At 51.7% G+C, this 15,715-nt stretch overlaps 1 protein-coding gene across 3 annotated transcripts in view; it reads left to right on the forward strand.

Moving 5' to 3' along the window:
• PDGFRB (platelet derived growth factor receptor beta) overlaps window positions 1–15,715 on the forward strand; it is a 75,599-nt gene that overhangs the window by 43,938 nt on the left and 15,946 nt on the right. For 2 of the 3 annotated variants that reach the window (XM_075900541.2, XM_075900542.2), the window contains 6 exons: window positions 4,565–4,665; window positions 4,985–5,117; window positions 8,457–8,561; window positions 9,328–9,438; window positions 10,555–10,708; window positions 14,601–14,764. In XM_075900541.2, coding sequence (XP_075756656.2) covers window positions 4,565–4,665; window positions 4,985–5,117; window positions 8,457–8,561; window positions 9,328–9,438; window positions 10,555–10,708; window positions 14,601–14,764 — 768 coding nt within the window. The remainder of the gene's footprint in view (window positions 1–4,564; window positions 4,666–4,984; window positions 5,118–8,456; window positions 8,562–9,327; window positions 9,439–10,554; window positions 10,709–14,600; window positions 14,765–15,715) is intronic. The other variant, XM_089769462.1, reaches the window with a different exon arrangement.

The raw sequence follows: 15,715 nt of genomic DNA on the forward strand, positions 1-15,715 counted from the left end.
AACAATTATCAAAAAGTAGTTTATTCGGTATGATTCCTCTGCGTTTTCAATAGGTTCATCATTTCCCTCGTATAAAAACTTATTTGTTTTATTTGTTAGACATTTTTCCTGAAATGTTGGATTGATGTTCAATTCATCACACATCTCTTTGGCTGTAGTTAATGCACTTTGGAATCCTGAAGATCTGTATTCCTCCAAATATGATACAAGATACTTTAAATGATTTAAAGCAATATCCATTTCTATATTTCTCTTCTGCAGAATTTTGCTGGTAGTATTTATTTTAAGTAATACATCATACCAAATAACAAGGCTGGTTAAAAATTCATATGTTCTTAGATGCTTTCTGACAGCAAGTACTTCACATTTAAGTTTGTGATCCGTTACCGTATTTAAAAGTGCACTTAAAGCATTGTCTAATCAAGTTGTTTGAAATCGAATTGCTTTAACGCTTTCAATTCGGCACTCCCATCTAGTTTCCGAAAGTAGTTTTGGTGAAAGTAGAGGAGCATGTCTTTTAAATACATCCCATCTTGCTGTTGACACTGCAAAAATTGTGTAAATCCTTTGTATTATCCTGAAAAACGTCACCGCTTGCGTGGACGATTTTGCAATATCTCCCAACACTAAATTCAAATTGTGACAAGCACAGGATACATAGAAGGCTCTTCGATTTTCTTGTAAAATTAAAGCCTGCACTCCTACATTTTTACCCTTCATATTAGCCCTGTTGTCATAAGCTTGTCCTCAACAGTCCTTTAAATCTAATCTTAGATCTTGGAGTTCATTTTTTAACCTTTCTGCTAACCCTCTTCCTGTTGTATCATCAACAACTAAAAAATTGATAAACTTTTCATCTATTTTAAAATCTTGATTTTCTATATTCACAAATCGGATTATCATCGATAATTGTTCTTGGTGACTGATGTCAGGAGTACAATCTAATATTATCGAATAATATTTTGCCTGCTTTACTTCATCAATTATGTGTTTCTTAACTTTTTCAGATATTGATATAATTAATTCATTTTTAATTAAGTGACTCAAAAAATGGTTTCGAGTGTCCTTTTCTGTAAAATGGTATACATGTTCTGCCATCACTGGGTCGAATTTAGCTAATAATTCAATTATTCCCCAAAAATTTCCATTATGGGATTGAAATAGTTTTTTGGTTTTTCCTCTGAATGATAAATTTCAACTCACCATAAATATAATTATTTCAATTATACGTTTGAAAACTGCAATAAGTCTTTGTTTCTCTTTTTCTATCATGTTTTGCATCATCTTATCGATAGTTACTTTATTCTTCAAACGTTTTTGTAGATCTGTCCATTTAGTCATTCCTTCACGATGATTCTGTGAATTTTCATGCTCTTTTTTTATCTTTCAGCCAAATGTTTCCAGTCATTGAAACTGCCAGTGACAAGGGCAATTGGAATTGGTGCAAACAATTTGCAGCTAAAGCAGTACACAGTTTCTTGAAGTAAAGAATAAACTAACCACCTTCTTTCCATCATTTCTCCATTGTTTAATAATCTGGAGTAATGATTTGCTGAAAAAGATCTGTTTTGTTTATCTCTAGGAAATTTAAAACTTTTTATTTGTACGGGTCCTTGCTCAGCAATAAACAACCTGACTTTATCAGTTAGAATAGTTGGCCATTTTGCAGGGTCGGTTAAGCTACTTTTCGGGGCACATTCTAACTCACCATTATCGTCTTCTGATGAAAGCTCTTCTGAATACTTGGAATCAATTTCAACAAGATCTTTGCTACTAATGTTGACTTCAGCTATTGCGGATTCTTCTAAAAAAGGCAGATGATTTTGCTTTAGTTTGTCTAATAATCTTGATGTTATTACAGTTAATGGGTCATCTGGCAGATCTGATGCCGTTGAAGACGAAATTAATGTTGATGTTAATGGCAGATTTTGTTCTGTTGTCGCAATTGAAGTTGGAGTAAATGTGAATAATTCCATAGAATCTACTTCTACTGGATCTGAATGTGATGATAGTGACGATGATTGGGACTGTTGTGGTTCTTCATCTCATTTTTTTGTCTTTTGAACAAATTTTTTTCCGTAGTACCTTTTAGACTGAGATTACATTCTTCAAGTTTTCTTTTCTTCTTTAGTTTTTGGCTTCCCGACAAATATTTTCTACCTGCGTCTCTTGCTCTGCTAGTCATTTATAATTTGGGGTTGTTGGCGAATTTACACTTATAACATTTTTATTTATATGTAAAAAATGGAGTGAGTGACATGGGGCATGCGCCACAGCCACAACCGACAGGTGGTAGTGCGTGCGCAAATCAGTTTCAATGTCACCCGTTGCGTATTCACATTATTTCATTACACATGTTTCACATATCAATATTAAATGTTCATTATTAAAAAAACTAGCCAATAGCGCTTTTCAGGTCTCTCCTCCACGTCTGTCTCTCTCTCCTCCTCCTCCTCCTGCCTCTCTCTATCTTTCTCTTCTCCTCCTCCTTCTGCCTCACTCTCCTTTTCTCTTCTCCTCCTCCTGCCTCACTCTCTCTCTTCTTCTTCTTCTTCTCCTCCTGCCTCTCACTGACAGAGCCCAAATGGCGGTTTGCACCAGCTGAGCGGTGCAGAGCCGAGTGCCACGGCGGGAGGCGAAGGGGGGCGGGGCAGTGACTTACGCGGCTGGGGGCAGGACCTGGAGCTTCTGGCATGCCCTTTGCCTCCCGCCATGGCCCTCGGCTGTGTTCTGCGCTGCGCAGCCGGGACGCCGCGCAGGAGCAAGCGGCACCGGTGCAAACCGCCGTTTGGGCTCCACTGGAGCAAGTGGCTCAAACGGCCATTTTGGCCCCGCGCGGCGGCTCGGCGCGGGGCCTACTGGAGTGTGGGGCCCGGGGCAGCCGCCCTGCTCGCCCTGCCCTATATCCGCCGCTGTGTCTGCAGCCTGCTCCTTTTGTTCACGTGGAAGAGGCCTCTGCTCAGGAGCGGCTCGAGTCCGGCTGCGGCAGCTGGCGCCCAAGGCAGAATGTGTGATCGGCGCCCCCGCCTGCATGGCCGTCAATGGGCCATCAATGGGGTGACATCCTCATCGGGCGCCATTGAAGGCCAAGTCGACCTATAGCCACGGGCCGCCACTGCCTCTGCTGATGAAGCAGCGTAGCTGGAGCCTTTGGTGCCCTTTGGATGTGGCCAGGGCCATCCTTACCCAGACACAGGACACGCCGCTGTGGAGGGCACCAGAAAATTTGGGGCACCGCTGAGTCTTAATGTCCAGCCTCCCGCCTCTTCCTAGCCCTGTTCTGTGGCTCTGCCATCTCCGGAGAGGAGCTAGTTCACTTACAAGCGGAGCTGTTCGCAGACACAGAGCCTGGGAAAAAGCCACTTCAGTGGTAATGAAGCCATTTAACAGGCCACGCCCGGGTCCCTCCTGCCCATTACTGTGTTAGTCCACAGGACCTGAGTTTCAAATTGACTTTAAAAATATTTCACTGGGGTGTTGCTGACAATGATAAAATCACAGCTCAAAAATACAGCCCCCCTCCCGTCCCCGCCCCGCCACTGCCGGGCTGCCATCGGGCATAGGGGCACCAGTTTTATAGCGCTGCGAAGGGCCCCATCAGTCCTAAGGACAGCCCTGGATGTGGCCAGCGTTGTGTGCCGTCGGCATGGGGCAACTTCAGTGTCTCCCCCTCCCCTCTCTGGCCAGTCTCTCTGCAGGGCTCCTGCCTCCTGCTTTGGAGTCTGTGCCCGCAGGGTAAAATGAACACATCCCTGTCGGTGCACAGTCCGTCTGAATGGCCTCGGTCCTGACATGGAGCGGTCACATCCGTGTGGAAACCAGGAGGGGGCGGATGTGCCAGAGCCAGACCCCACGGAGTCAGTGCGAAGGGAGAGCGGGAAGTTTTGCACAGAGAGCAAGTGGGCACCACGCCAGCTTCGTTAGCCACTTGTTATCCAGGCCACAGGCACCGGAGGGCGCCCCCCCCTCCCCACACACACACACACTTTTAGGCTGGGAAAGGGACCAGGGACAAGAACCCACACAGCTGAGCCAGCTCCTACCACGGGAGCCCATGGCTCTGTACGCCTCCCTGAGCCAAATCGCTTCCAAAAGCCCCTGGCCCTGCGGAGCTGTGCTGCCGCAAAGGGGCTGGAGCTTCACCCCGAATCCCTTCCCACTGCCGGAGAATCCCTCCAGCCCTGGGTGCCTCTCTCCGGCTCCCATGCGGGATTAGTTCTAGGGGCCGGGAGCAATCATCCAGGATGACCCCAAGCCCAGCAGAGAAGGGAGAGGCTGGGTCTGGATGAGCGAGGGATGGGAAAGCCAGCCAGGGGATGCCACAAGTCTGGCTAAGGGGCATGTCCGTCCGTTTCCAGGGATGGACGGAGCGCGCCAAAATGTGCCCCAGCCCAGCACTGGCTGTGGGGGTTGACGTCAGCTGGGGGAGCGGGATTTGGAAAGGGGGGGGGAGCAGAACTTATGGGGCAAGAAGGGGCAGGATCACAGCCGTCTTGGCTCGTTTCTCCGAGTGGGTGTTCTGGCTGGAGGGATCTGATGGTTTCCCATGTGGCTCTTGTTGCAGCCTTTCCCTTTAAGGTGGTCCTCATCTCCGGCATCCTGGCCTTGGTGGTGCTGGCCGTCGTCTTCCTGGCGATCCTCGTCATCGTGTGGAAGAAGGTCAGGGTGAGCCCACCCCCTTGGGACAGGGAGGTGGGAGGCCTCCTCCCTTTGACTGCAGGCCCCGAAAGGGCCTGGCTGGGCTGCCATGGGCAGCTGCCAAACAGCCCCCTCTTCTAGCTGCTCCGTACAGAGATGGAGCGCCCCCCGCCTCACCCGGCTCAGGCAGCCAGCTGCAGACCTTCCCTCAGCGTCCATGGCAGGGGGATGTCTCCCTGAGGGGGCTGTGGGAGGCAGAGGGTGCAGGGGACCCGCCCCAGCACAGCCGTTGGCTCAGCTGTCCCTCCGGGCTGCACCCTCTGAGATCTCTCGTGTCCCCCGGCAGAAGCCTCGCTATGAAATCCGCTGGAAGGTGATTGAGTCGGTCAGCTCCGATGGACACGAGTACATCTACGTGGATCCCATGCAGCTCCCCTACGACTGCAGCTGGGAGCTCTCCAGGGACAAGCTGGTGCTAGGTAAGGGGGGCTCTCGAGGGGGCCGGGATGCCAAGTAAGGGATGGAAAAGAAGGGGGCACAGATGCAGGATCCCTGCAGCGGCAGAGCGTGCCTCCAACCCACCAGAGTGGGGGGGGGGGGAGTTGTAGCCAGGGCCAGCTGGGCAGAAGACAGAGGGGCTGACTGACTGGCCAGGCCCTTGGGCAAGGTGTGGGGAGTGGGGACCGGCTCCGTGCCCTGGAAGGGGCGGAGCCTTAGGTAGAAGGGGAGGGGCTGGGACTAGGCTCCGCCCAGTTTCCAGCAGTGATTTAAAGGGCCGGGAACCCCAGGCTCTTTTGACTCGCCTGGCCCCAGGGCAACTGCCCTCCGTTTGTCAGCAGGCCTAGCGGGGGGGTGGGACTGAGGCGCTTCCATGGGTGTGTGTCCCCCACCCAGCGACGCTCTTCACCCTGGGAGACGGGTCGTGGGAAGCAAATACCGACCCTCCCGGAGAGAGCCTGTACCCCTTAGAGCATTTACGGGGACTCAGGGGGCGACTGCCTGCTCTGGGGTGGGCAGGTGAGGCACAGTCATCAGGGCTGCCACATGCAGGGGCCCTGCCTCTGAGCCATGCTGTGTCCGCTCTGCCTGGGCATTGCTGTGCTGAGCCGAGACAGGAGCTCAGCCCCCAGGCCTCACGGCAGGACTGGCCTCTCGGGCAGCCTCGAGGGAACGCCAGCCCCGCTGCCAGCACAGCAGGTAGCCCCAGAGGAGGAGAGCCCACTAGCATGTAGGGGACCCTCCATGAACTGACATTCAGCATCAAGACCCCCCTCCATTATGGGAATCACAATGTGAGCATTCCCCATCCTCCTACAGCCCTTCCCCGGGGTCTCACAGCCCTTCCCGACTCCCTGGGTTGCTGGGAGTGCGGGACCGGGACAGAAAGCATTTAAAACCACTGTTACAGCAAACAAGTAGCTAGTTGCTTTAATGAGGATCTCTAATTCGAACTACCTACTCCGTGCCGTGTGTAGCCGCGGGCACGGAGTTCGGACTAAGGGGGATTTAAAAATGGCGGCGCGCGGGAACATGCAAATGAAACCCGGGATATTTAAATCCCGGGCTTCATTTGCAACTCTGCTTGCCCTCATTACCCTACCTAGCTCGAACTAACGAGCTAGTGTCGACGTACCCCGAGTTAGTCTGTACAGAAAAAAACAACAAATGGTCTGGAAGCACTTTATAGACTAGCGAAACATGTAGACCGTATCATGAGCTTTTGTGAGCACAACCCACATCTTCAGATGACCGGAGTTTTGAGTTTAGAGTGTGCAGACCCAAAATGAGAGAAGGCGGGAGAGGGGGCGGAAAGGAGGGGGTGGGAGTTGGAGCAGAGGGTATAGAAAATTTAGGAAGGAATCTTCCCTCTACCTTCCTGAATTTTCTATACCCTCTGCTCTGTCTCCCACGCCCTCCTTTTTTTCCCTCGCTCCCTCCCCCCACCTTCTCTCCTATTTATTTTGGGTCTGCACATCCTAACCTCAAAACTCCGGTCATCTGAAGAAGTGGGTTGTGCCCACGAAAGCTCATGATACCGTCTACAGGTTTTGTTAGTCTTTAAAGTGCTACCAGATCATTTCTAGTTAACCTAGTTGTTTTTAAACTATCATACAGAGATAAACTACATCATAGTTATGAGTGCAAGAGATTAACTTACCTCTTAAAATAACACGCCGAAAAACTTTTAAATAAAACTAACACACAACACGAGAATCACCCTCACTTTCTTGAAGGGACTTGAAGCAATAAGTAGCGTGAGGCTGAGGTTACACTGCAAGTGTGACTTTCTGTCTGCCACAAGGACTTTTTCCTTCAGACTGCTGTGAGATTCTATCCTTAAGTAAAGGACAGAGGTCTCCCTAGCAGCTGCTCTTCCAAGTTTCACACAAGCCGTTCAGCTGCAGCCATAGAGGTCAAGATTCAAGGCCAGCCTTGCCTTTGGCAGATTGTCTCGCCAGGTGTTCACAAGCACAACGTCTGAACACGCATAAGACTTTTAGTTGAGAAAGCCATGTTAACGCCAAGTCTCTGCTATGACTGGCAGACGTGGGTGACCTATAGAAAACACCAGCATTTTCTTTGGAAAATCCTCAACAAAACGGGGGAGGATCAGTCACCTCAGTAATGCCAACTCCTTTAGAATCGAGGTCCTGATTATCCAGCACCAGCTGAGGTAGAGCGGGCACTGTGTGCACATGTCTGACATATTTTTACCAAAACTGCTGCCTGCCCAACTCCCCAAAGGAGAAAGGAAACAGGGAGGCCAAAAGGAATAGTTTAGAGCAGTGTTTCTCAACCTTTTTTTTATAAAGTACCCCTTAAAAAATTATAAATACCCCCAATGCACCAACCCCTGCCCCAGAGCGAGGCATGCCTACCCCCTCTGCTCCAACCCAATGCCCCCCCTACCCCCAGAGCCAGGCACCGGACGTATGGTAACCCTACCTTTGAAGTGCCCACTTCCGCCACCCGGCCTTGCCTCGACGGCTTGACTTCAGGGAGCATGTGGCCTGCCAGCACCGGGCTTGCTGCGACGTGTGGGGCTGTATGCTCCCACCCTAGCCCGGCACCCCCCTAGCATGACACCTGTGGGCAACTGCCCCCCCAGCTCTCCCTCACTACGCCTCTGTCTGTCTACCAGCAGCAACCAATGCCAGGTGCTCCCAGAAGGAGTGAACAGAACAGGGAATCATGGACTGATCCATTCTATCATCCATTCCCAGCCTCTGACAAACAGAGCCTAGGGACACCATTCCTACCCATCCTGGCTAATAGCCATTGAGGGACCTGTCCTCCATGAATGTATCAAGTTCCTTTTTGAACCCTGTTAAAGTCCTGGCCTTCACAACATCCTCTGGCGAGGAGTTCCACAGGTTGTGTGCTGTGTGAAGAAAAACTCCCTTTGGTTTGTTTTAAACCTGCAACCCATTAATTTCATTTGGTGACTCCTAGTTCTTATGGGACCAAGTAAATAACTTTTCCTCATTCAGTGTCTCCACACCAGTCATGATTTTATATCTCCCCTTAGTCTCCTCTTTTCTAAGCTGAAAAGTCCCTGTCTTTTTAGTCTCTCTTCATATGGCAGCTGTTCCAGACCCCTCATCATTTTGCGCTGGACAGCCCGTTCAGTTCCCAGCCAGGTGGAGATCAGCCCCTGCCCAGACATACTAACCCCCCTGCTGGGATCGGCATGGTGCGCTGCTGTCTTTCCCGTCCAGGGACCCACATTTCTGGGCAGCTGCCTGCGGGCCCCTGCCTGACTCTTGGAGGGCTGTTGCCGCCGCTGAAATCTGCCTCTCCCTGGTATTTTGCTGCAGGTCGCACTCTCGGATCCGGAGCCTTTGGCCGAGTGGTGGAGGCAACGGCCCATGGCCTGAGCCACTCGCAATCCGTGATGAGAGTGGCCGTGAAAATGCTCAAGTGTGAGTCTCTTGCCGTCACTCGTCTCCACGCACGGCCTCTTCGGTCATTCCGCTCTGCACTGTTGGCTTCCCTCTCTCCCTTGCTTGTTCCCTCTTACCAGGGGACCCTCCCTCTGCATAGGCACCAGCTGAGTGACTCATTGTCTCTCCCCTTGCAGCCCTGCCCAAGGTGGGATCGGGGCTTGGCTAGCTACCGGTCTGCTCCCTCACAGATGATTCTAGCAGGGTCAGTCCCTGTGGGCCTAGCACGCAGGGCCGGTCCTAACCAATTGGCAGCCCCGGGCGACCACTGGCTCACCCGGAGGGTTGCCAGATGGTTTCCAAAAAAATACCGGACAAAAATGTGTCAAGCAAAAAAACCAACCCCGCGGGGAAAATTTGTCAAGCAAAAAAAGGGGGGGGGGGCAGGGGAGTAACCAAGGAAACCTGGGGGGATGATTCGGGAGGATGGGCTGAAATGCCCTGTTGGCGGGTGATTGCCCAGCTCTCCTGCCTCTAAGACCAGCTCTGCTGGCGCGAACAGGGATCTGTTTCTAAGCAGCACTGGTTTTCCTGCCCTCTCTCCAAAAGGCAAAGGAAGCAGGAATTGCTTAGGTCAGTATCTGAGCCTGGCTAAGAACTCAGGCTTCCAGCCTTGGGCTCAGCACATACCTCCCTCCAGCGGCTCCGTGCTGCGCGTTACCCCAGTTCTCTGGGCTGTGCGTGTGCCCTCGTCTCCCACACCTCAGTGTTCTCCCTGCTTCGTGCTGACGTGTCTGTTTCACAGCTACCGCCAGGAGCAGTGAGAAGCAGGCCCTGATGTCTGAGCTGAAGATCATGAGCCACTTGGGACCTCACCTAAACATTGTCAACTTGCTGGGAGCCTGCACCAAAGGAGGTACCTGTCCCCTCGCCTTCCCCTCCCCCCCACATGATCCCCCTTCCTCACAGCTGGGACCCGTCTCCTCCCCCTGCTGCCCCAAGCATTAGCATGCTGCTTAGAGGTCACCACCATTAATACAGTCATCAGGCTAAGATTAGTGGGTCCCCCTGGGCCTACTGTTTGAATGGGAGAAAATTCCCAGACTGACCTCCCTCCCTTGCCCCCGCTGAATGTCCTTCCCCCGTCCAGCAGCAGGTATAGGACTATAATCTCCATCCAGTCTCCTTCCAGCAGCGTGATCAGTGAGAGAGGCCAATGCAGTGCTCCAGACTCACAGGCCAGTGGTCCTGCCTGCTTTCCACTCATCTGAGTGTCCCAAACAAATCCCCGAAGTCTCTCTCTGGGACTTGCAGAGTCCACTTACAAGCAATTGTGGGAGCAGTGGTGTTCCCTGTTAGTTGTGTACTTGTGCAGCCACTCAGAAGAGAGTCAAATGCCACCCAGCTGATTGGCAGAGAGCCCACAGCTAGGCTTTCTGTTTCTGTTGGTGGTGCACATCCACACATGCCTTGGTGCACATCGAAAAAAATTATTCTGCACGTAGATGGAAAAAATCCACATGGATTCTGCACATGGATGGAAAAGATCAGAGGGCACGTTGTTTGGTGGTAGAGCTGATCAGGAAAATGCCGAATTTGTTGTCAGGGAAAAAAATGGGTTCATACCAAAAAATTTCAACTCAGAAAAACGCTGAGAAAAAAAAGCATGGAAATTGTCAACATTTTCACAGTGAAACATTCCAATTTTCTGTCTCAAAGTGACGTGTTGTTTTGACTTTTAAACTAAGCGTTGTCAAAAACAATTTTTTCTTCAATAAAAAACGGTCGAAATTTAAATGAGATGTTTCCGCTAACCCAGAACCACAACCTTTGAGGAGGTTTTCAGTTCACGGCTGTTTTCAAGCTGTCAGCTTTTTGTCCTAATTCAGGACAGGAACAATTTTTGTTCTCTTGGAAATTGTCACAAGACAGGAAAGGCCTTTCCCAGCCACTTGTCGTCGGTAATAGAAGAGCAGCGCTGGCGAAGCTGCCCCAAGCCTGCACTGGACTCCAATGTTCGCCTTTCCCACAGGCCCCATCTATATCATAACGGAGTATTGTCGCTATGGAGACCTGGTGGACTACCTGCTCCGGAACAAGCACACCTTCCTGCAGTACTACACCGAGAAGGCGAGGCGAGAGATGGAGGTGTACGGGAACGTTTCCGAAGAGGAGAAGGTGTACAGGTGCTTTGAGTATTGTACAATACCCTTCTCGGGAGAGGCAGAACATCCCTAGAAGTGGGGAGGCAACAGTGGTCAGACCATCCCACCCCCCTGCGTTGCCCCTTTACCTTGAGGCCCCGCCCATGGACTGCCCCTTTACCTTGAGGCCCCGCCCCTGGACTGCCCCTTCCCTAAGGCTCCCCTTGCACTGCCCTTTCCCTCAAGGCTCCACTCCTGTGCTGCCTCTTCCCCTCCCTTAGATCCCACCTCCCTGCTCACTTCTTTCTAGCCCCTGCTGCTTCGCCTCCCGCCGGTAGCTCCCCTTACCAGTAAAAAGTGGGAGGTCCCAGTCAGCTACAGCAGGGTCCTGTCCTTTCTGGGACACAAAACCCTAATGATTATGTTCTCTTGTTCACACTGGGGAAGGCTGGGGACTTAGGAGTAGGCTAAACCTCTGGGCCAGATGTGCAGTACATTGATTTCAATGCAAGTTAGGAACCTAAATACTTTCGTGGTTCTGGGTCTTTGGGCCTTGCACTGGAATTTGCTGCTATTAGCTCTGCATTTGCAAAGTCAGCACCCAGGCGCTCAGGGTAGATTTAGCACAGCGTTGTGGCAGCTTTTCTTTCCTGGCTGCAAAAGAGGAAACCAGGCCTCTGACTGTCCAGTTGCCATCGGGAGACCTGGGAATACCTGTGCAGATTTACTGAGCGGCACCGCTGAGGGATGTTACAAAGGAGTGTTTTGTCCCTGCGCACAGATGCGATGGTGAAACAAGATGGGTGCTTCCACGGATGGAAGCTCTTGCAGTTTCTAGGCATGTTAAATGGCATTTAATCAGCTAATCGACTACTCGACGGAATTTCTATCAACTAGTCAATTCGTTGATAAGGGGGCGAAACTGCAGAGCCACAGCGGAGTTAGCTGCTGGCCCTGGGAGCCAGCCCAGCTGCAGCTCTGCCTTTTAAATGTATTAAGAGCTGCCAGGAAACAGCTGATTTACAGCTCGCACCCAGGCCCCCTGCTATAGCTCTGCCTCCCCTACCCCCCGCTTTTAAGCCAGCTCCCCCCAGCACCGGCTCCTGCTCCCCACCCCTTGCTGCCTCTCTTTGACAGAGGCAGCAAGGGCGTGGGGAAACAACTAATCGAGTTACTAATTGGCTATCCCATAAGCATATGCTTGTTGGATAGTTGATTAGCTGACTAGTCACATCCCTAGCAGTTTCCATTTCAAGTCAGATGAGGCAATAATAAAGGCTGAACAAAGAACTTTGATTTGGGCCCAGTGTTCACAGTAAGGCCTTGAAAATGAATCTGCAATTTTGCATATACAGCAGCTTTTCACCGGGGAGTATCAGCAAGTGCCAAACCTCAGATTTCTGCATACCAGTCGCATTTGTGCAGAGTTGGAGAGTTACTATTTAGGCAGTTAGGCCCGAAAGGAGACCTCAGGTCCCTGCATTCAGTTGTACACCTTTACTTGTGTACAGGGTTACCACTAGGGTTGCCAGATGGTTTAACCAAAAATACCGAACACCTCCACCCCCTACCAAAAAAACCAAACACCAGGGGAAAAATTCTGTTGAGAAAAAAAGGGGGGGAGACCAAAGTTGTTGAACAAAAAAAGGGGGGGGGGGACAAAGTTGTTTAAAAAAAAAAAAAAAAGCGCTGCGCCTTTAAATGACCCCTCACCAGATGCAGCAGGGAAAAATTGTCCCCATTGGGCTTCTATCTGAGGGAAACAGGAAATACTGGACATTTTAAATGTCCGGTATTTTCTGTTATTTCTACTGGACGGGGGACATGAATACTGGACACCTGGCAACCCTAGTTACCACAGCAGCACATCAAACAGCTAACTGGAGCTGCTCCATCACCTTGTTTGCACACCAGGCTGGGGTCTGTCAGGCCATCTCTGCTGGAGGCTTTAGCTCCTCACAGCCTGGCCCAGATCCTCAAAGGTAATCAGTGGAGGTTAGGAGCCTAAATATCTTTGAGGCACTGGGCTTCTGCGCTTAAGGGAAACCTGCCCAGAGCCTGCTATCAATGAGACCTAATCCTCCGGAGGCCAAGAAGGGCCATGAGAAGACAGTGACCAATCGGGAGCCAGCAGGCCAGTTAAGAAGGCTTGCCTGTTTCCGAAGTGGGCAGTGCTGAGTGAGAGAGGAACCGAAGAGGAGGTTCTTACTAGCCCAGAATACTAGGGCAGGGCAGAGGCTGCTCATGACTTGGCTTGGCGTCTGCTTAAACATTAACCAAGCCAGGGGTGGGGAATAGGGTTGCCAGGCATCCGGTATTGGCAGTGTTTCTTTCTTTTGTGCCGTTTTTTTTTTTTTTTTGCTCCACCAATTTTTTCCCCATCATGTTCAGTATTTTTTTTAAGTATCTGGCAACCCTAGTGGGGAATCTAAGGCCCAGGGGCTGGCTGTGGCCCCTGGCTTGCCTTGATCCAGCCCCGAGGTTCAGGGCTCCCCCTCAGCATTGGGGAACCCGCAATGGTGCTCCAGTCTCCTGCGGTCGTCCTGTGGGGCTGAAGGATACAAAACCTACCAGCCTGGGTCCTCGCTGGGCTCTGGTGTGCGAGAGGAATGTGGGGAGGGTCTTTCTCTTCAGTTGGGAGCCACGTCAGTGGTTTGGGGGGCTTGGAGTTTTGGGGTTTTGGTTTTTGCTTCTCACTTGTGTGCGGCCCCCAACTGATTTTCCTGTGGATCAGCAGGCCCCAACCCAAAAAAGGTTCCCCACCCCTGAACTAAGCAGTCATCTCTTTGGGTATGTTTGGACTACATCCCTCTGTCGCCAGAGGGATGTAAATTAGACATACCAAAATTGCTAATGATGCGGGGATTTAAATATCCCGCACTTCATTAGAATAAAAATGGCCGCCACTTTTTACCAACACGGCAATTTGTCGGCAAAAAGCGGCAGTCTGGTCGGGGATCGGTCGGCAAGGAAAGCCTTTTCCAAACGATCCTGTAAACCTCGTTGCACAAGTCATAAGGGATCCGTCGGAAAAGGCTTTCCTTGCCGACCAATGCCCGTCTAGATTGCTGCTTTTTGCCGGCAAATTGCTGCATCGGCAGAAAATGGCAGCCATTTTTATTCTAATGAAGCGTGGGATATTTAAATCCCCACTTCATTAGCAATTTCGGTATGTCTAATTTATATCCCTCTGGAGACAGAGGGATGTAGTCTAGACATACTCTTGTAGTTTAAAGGCACAGAGCTAATCTTGAGCTTGATTTGCATTAACCCTTTAAAAACTGACCCTGCACTGACAGGAAGACCTGCTCGGCTCTAGCCCAGCCACCCGCCTGCATGCAAGAGTAAGCAGGCAGATTTGCACACACGTTTGCATATGGACCACAAGCCTCCCTCTAAGGATCCTGTTCACCTGCTCTCCTGTGCAAAAACTCACATGGGGAAAGATACAGGCACCACGCTGCAGCTGTGATTAGAGAGACAGGCTAAGACTTAGAGTCCGTGGCCCAGTGGTTCACTAACGAATGAGGATTTAAAAAAACTCGGCTTAGTGTGGCTCCTGCCACCTCTCCCACAAGAGGGGGGCAGGGGCAAAGTCATTCATTCTCAGGACTTTCAAAAGTGCCGATGCTCCCCTCTTGGGTGGCCCCCTCTGTAGAGGGAGAAGGAAATTCAGAGTCGACTTTTTGCCCTAGGGCAGGTGTGGAAACATGCAGACAGTTGTGCGCGCCTCAGATAGGCCACAGATTCCCAAGGCGCATGTGGAAAAGGGGCACTTGGGGAGTGTCAGGACCAGCTGCCAGCAAACTCAGGGCTGAGCAGTGATGCGGGTGCGTGGTCCTGGCCTCTTGGCAATCTGACCCTCTGAGGCCTCCACCCCGACCCCTCTCTCACACGGTCTGTTCCGGGGGGTTCCTTTGTTTCTCCGCTCCAGCCTCGCCTTTGCTGTGGAAAGCGACGGCGGCTACATGGATATGAGCAAGGACGACTCCCTGGACTATGTTCCCATGTCTGATATGAAGGGAGAGCTCAAGTATGCTGACATAGACCCCTCCAATTACGGCACCCCCTACGAGCTGGACAGCTATTCCCCCTCAGGTAACGCGCGTCCCTGAAGAAGTGGGTCTGAGGAAGAGAGGAGGGGATGTTAGTGCCAGGGTCACCCTTCTCTGTTGCTTTGAGGGGACTGGATTCCCCCAGGGTCCGTTGAGCCGGAAGCATGTTGTCTAGAGTTACCAGATGGGTTTCAAAATAAAAATACCGGACACACATGATCTCGGAATGGGCGGTGGGGGACCGGCCAGGAGGGGAGTGGGGCTGGCCGAGGGGGGATCAAGGGGCGTGGGGCTGACCGGGGAAGATCGGGGTGGGAGGGGTGGCCGGCAGGAAGCAGGGCTGGCTGGGAGGAGGTCAGGGGGAGCAGGACTGGCCGGGAAAGATCAGGGGAAAAAACCAGTCAGCAGGAAGCAGGACTGGCCGGGAGGGGGTCAGGGAGAGCGGGGCTGGCCAGGGAAGATCGGGGGAAGGAACCGGCCGGCGGGAAGCAGGGTTGGCCGGGAGGGGGCCGGGGGGAGCGGGGCTGGCCCAGGCGCACGCAGATCCCAGGGCGCTGCCCATCCCGCGCACAGTTCCGGCGGGGCACATGGGCAAGTCTGGCCCCAGGGATTCCATCCCGTCCCCGCCCACCTCCTCTCTACGGCGTAGCTGCGTACTGCCTGGCTGGTAGACACACTCATACCAACCAGGCAGTACGCAACTACCTACTGATATTCATGATGATACTACAACTTACTTAATTAGAAAATACCCGACATTTCTATGTCTGGTATTTTCTCAATTTGTTTCCCGGACAGAAAGCTCAAATACCGGACTGTCCCGTTCAAAACCGGACACCTGGCCACCCTAGTATTGTCAGGCTTTGTGGGAGCCTGAAAAACACAACTTCCATTTAAGGATGCCAGTGGTTAATGGGGGAGGCCTACCAGTTACAGTTCACCAGTGAGAGCCGGAGCAGCCCTCATCCGCAGTGGGCCTGACCCGGGTGCGCTG

This window comes from Pelodiscus sinensis, chromosome 16 (genome assembly GCF_052426305.1).
Source record: "Pelodiscus sinensis isolate ZL-2025 chromosome 16, ASM5242630v1, whole genome shotgun sequence".
Classification (NCBI taxonomy): Eukaryota; Metazoa; Chordata; order Testudines; family Trionychidae; genus Pelodiscus; species Pelodiscus sinensis.